Source organism: Anarrhichthys ocellatus, unplaced genomic scaffold, assembly GCF_004355925.1.
Source record: "Anarrhichthys ocellatus isolate YVR2014 unplaced genomic scaffold, GSC_Weel_1.0 scaffold24, whole genome shotgun sequence".
NCBI classification, from domain to species: domain Eukaryota; kingdom Metazoa; phylum Chordata; class Actinopteri; order Perciformes; family Anarhichadidae; genus Anarrhichthys; species Anarrhichthys ocellatus.
The window spans coordinates 7,576,899-7,578,766 of NW_022280054.1; the positions used below are offsets into that span (position 1 = coordinate 7,576,899).

Genomic DNA, 1,868 nt, shown 5'->3' on the forward strand with positions numbered 1-1,868 from the left:
ATAGAGAGAGAGAGAGAGAGAGAGAGAGAGTTAGATATAGTTTGTGCAAACTTCAATAATTGAGTTTAGCACTTCCCTACAAAGCAAACACTAAAAATAGCATACTGAGATTGGCCACACACAAAATGTTATAAGGCTGACAAAAATATAAAAATATTGGCAATCTGAACAATTAAATACTGTCTTGTTTGCAGTTTACTATTATTCTCACTAACGTTTTAGGATACACTGTTGACTTACAATGTTCGGACACATGAAACGATACGTTTTACATACTTTGCTGTCTTAGTTAAAGTCTTGTGTGAACCCTCACCTGCACAGCTGCTGAGCGCGAAGCCCAGTCTCCGCTGGGCGCGGTCGAACACCACGTAGAAGCCTTCCATAACAGTAGCGCCGATCACCAGGCCATTAGCTGACGAAGACAATCCAAAACGGAAGCAGTCCAACGTGCCGTCCTCGTCTGTGATTGGCTGAATGTACAGCTGTGACACGACAGACAAATCAAGAGATTGCAGGGGACCAGCGAGTGCTCGTGTCTCTTCGTGTTGATGGAGCAGAAGCGATTACTTGTTTATGCGTTTGTGTTTATCCCGGTACCTTAGGCAGGATGGTGATGCGGAAGGACTGGCTGGTGTTCGTGGCCCTGAGGTAGATGGACAGCTTGGGGAAAAACCTCCAGGGGGTCTCTCCCTTCATCCAGCATGCAAGCTTGCTGCCATCCCAGAACCCTGAAGAAAAGTCCTGGATCTGAACCAAAGAGAAACAAAGAGAAAAAGACAAAGGGAGACAGAAGGACACACACACAGAATCAGAAGGTCAGTACAGCACCAAAACAGGTTTTTGTGTTCTCTTTCATTTTCCCCACTTGGGATTAATCTGCAAGGATGTGGGAACATTAATTGAAAATGTTGCTTCCAGGTTCAAATTAACCTTGAGCACTGTTTATGTGCAGTTACAGAAGGTGAAAAATGTAGAATGAGGAAAGAAAGACAAAAAAGCATGGCCGCCCGCGCACACACATTTTTATAGAAGAAAAACTCCTGCTCCTTCCTCTCAAAGCCACCACGTCCTTGAGCAGCGAGCGTGTGCTATCCTCGCCTGCATCGCTTTGCTCTGACAACATGTTTCATCACTGTCTGTGGAGAGACGGCAGCTTACCAGAGAGCTGCGTGTGATGGCTTCTACCACCGCATTGAAGACGTTGACAGGAAGGCGCAGCAGCGTCGTCCCACTGTCAACTATAGCTTTATCCATGTTATACTGAAAGAAAGGGAGAAAGAGTGAAGTGCAGTAGTAGTATTCTCAGCTCAGTGTGGAGGACCTTGAGCAAACTAAAGAATGTAAAACAAGGAAGCTCTCGAGTACATTCCCCTGCAGTACTGCGTCTCAAATTCACGTTTCATTTCCTTGTTGTAACCTTGATACAATAAACTATAAACTAATAAACTACAATAAACTAAACAATAAATTCCTGATTTAAAAAAAAAAAAAAAAAAGAAAGAATGTTATCGGTTTCCAACTTACTGCTTTTCTGCTTCAAACATAAGATATAGTTTAGTTTGAAGTATACCTCTCTGCAGTCCAGCTCCAGATTCTGGTCGCCAACCTCCAGCTTCAAAACCTCCACTTGGAAGTACCACTCCTCTACAATAGGGGTGTACCACACTGACCCTTGATACAGAGTTGGTTCAGCCCCTCCCAAGATCTAAGGAAGGAAAAAAAGTAATACTTTTTCAATCATCTATGGGTTACAACAACAACAAAATCTTACAAGAGGACGCTCTAGCAAAGGTTTGTAGGATCCCTCCACAATTTGGCAGAACACACACACACACACACACACACACACACACACACACACACACACA

The 1,868-nt window shown here is 43.7% G+C and overlaps 1 protein-coding gene across 1 annotated transcript in view; it reads right to left on the reverse strand.

Annotated features, from left to right (window-relative positions):
• bace2 (beta-secretase 2) overlaps positions 1–1,868 on the reverse strand; it is a 14,163-nt gene that overhangs the window by 3,288 nt on the left and 9,007 nt on the right. The window contains exons 5-8 of the mRNA XM_031860532.1: positions 1,571–1,705; positions 1,159–1,260; positions 598–747; positions 314–482 (exon numbers count right to left, since the gene is read on the reverse strand). Of these exons, the coding sequence (XP_031716392.1) occupies positions 314–482; positions 598–747; positions 1,159–1,260; positions 1,571–1,705 (556 nt within the window). The remainder of the gene's footprint in view (positions 1–313; positions 483–597; positions 748–1,158; positions 1,261–1,570; positions 1,706–1,868) is intronic.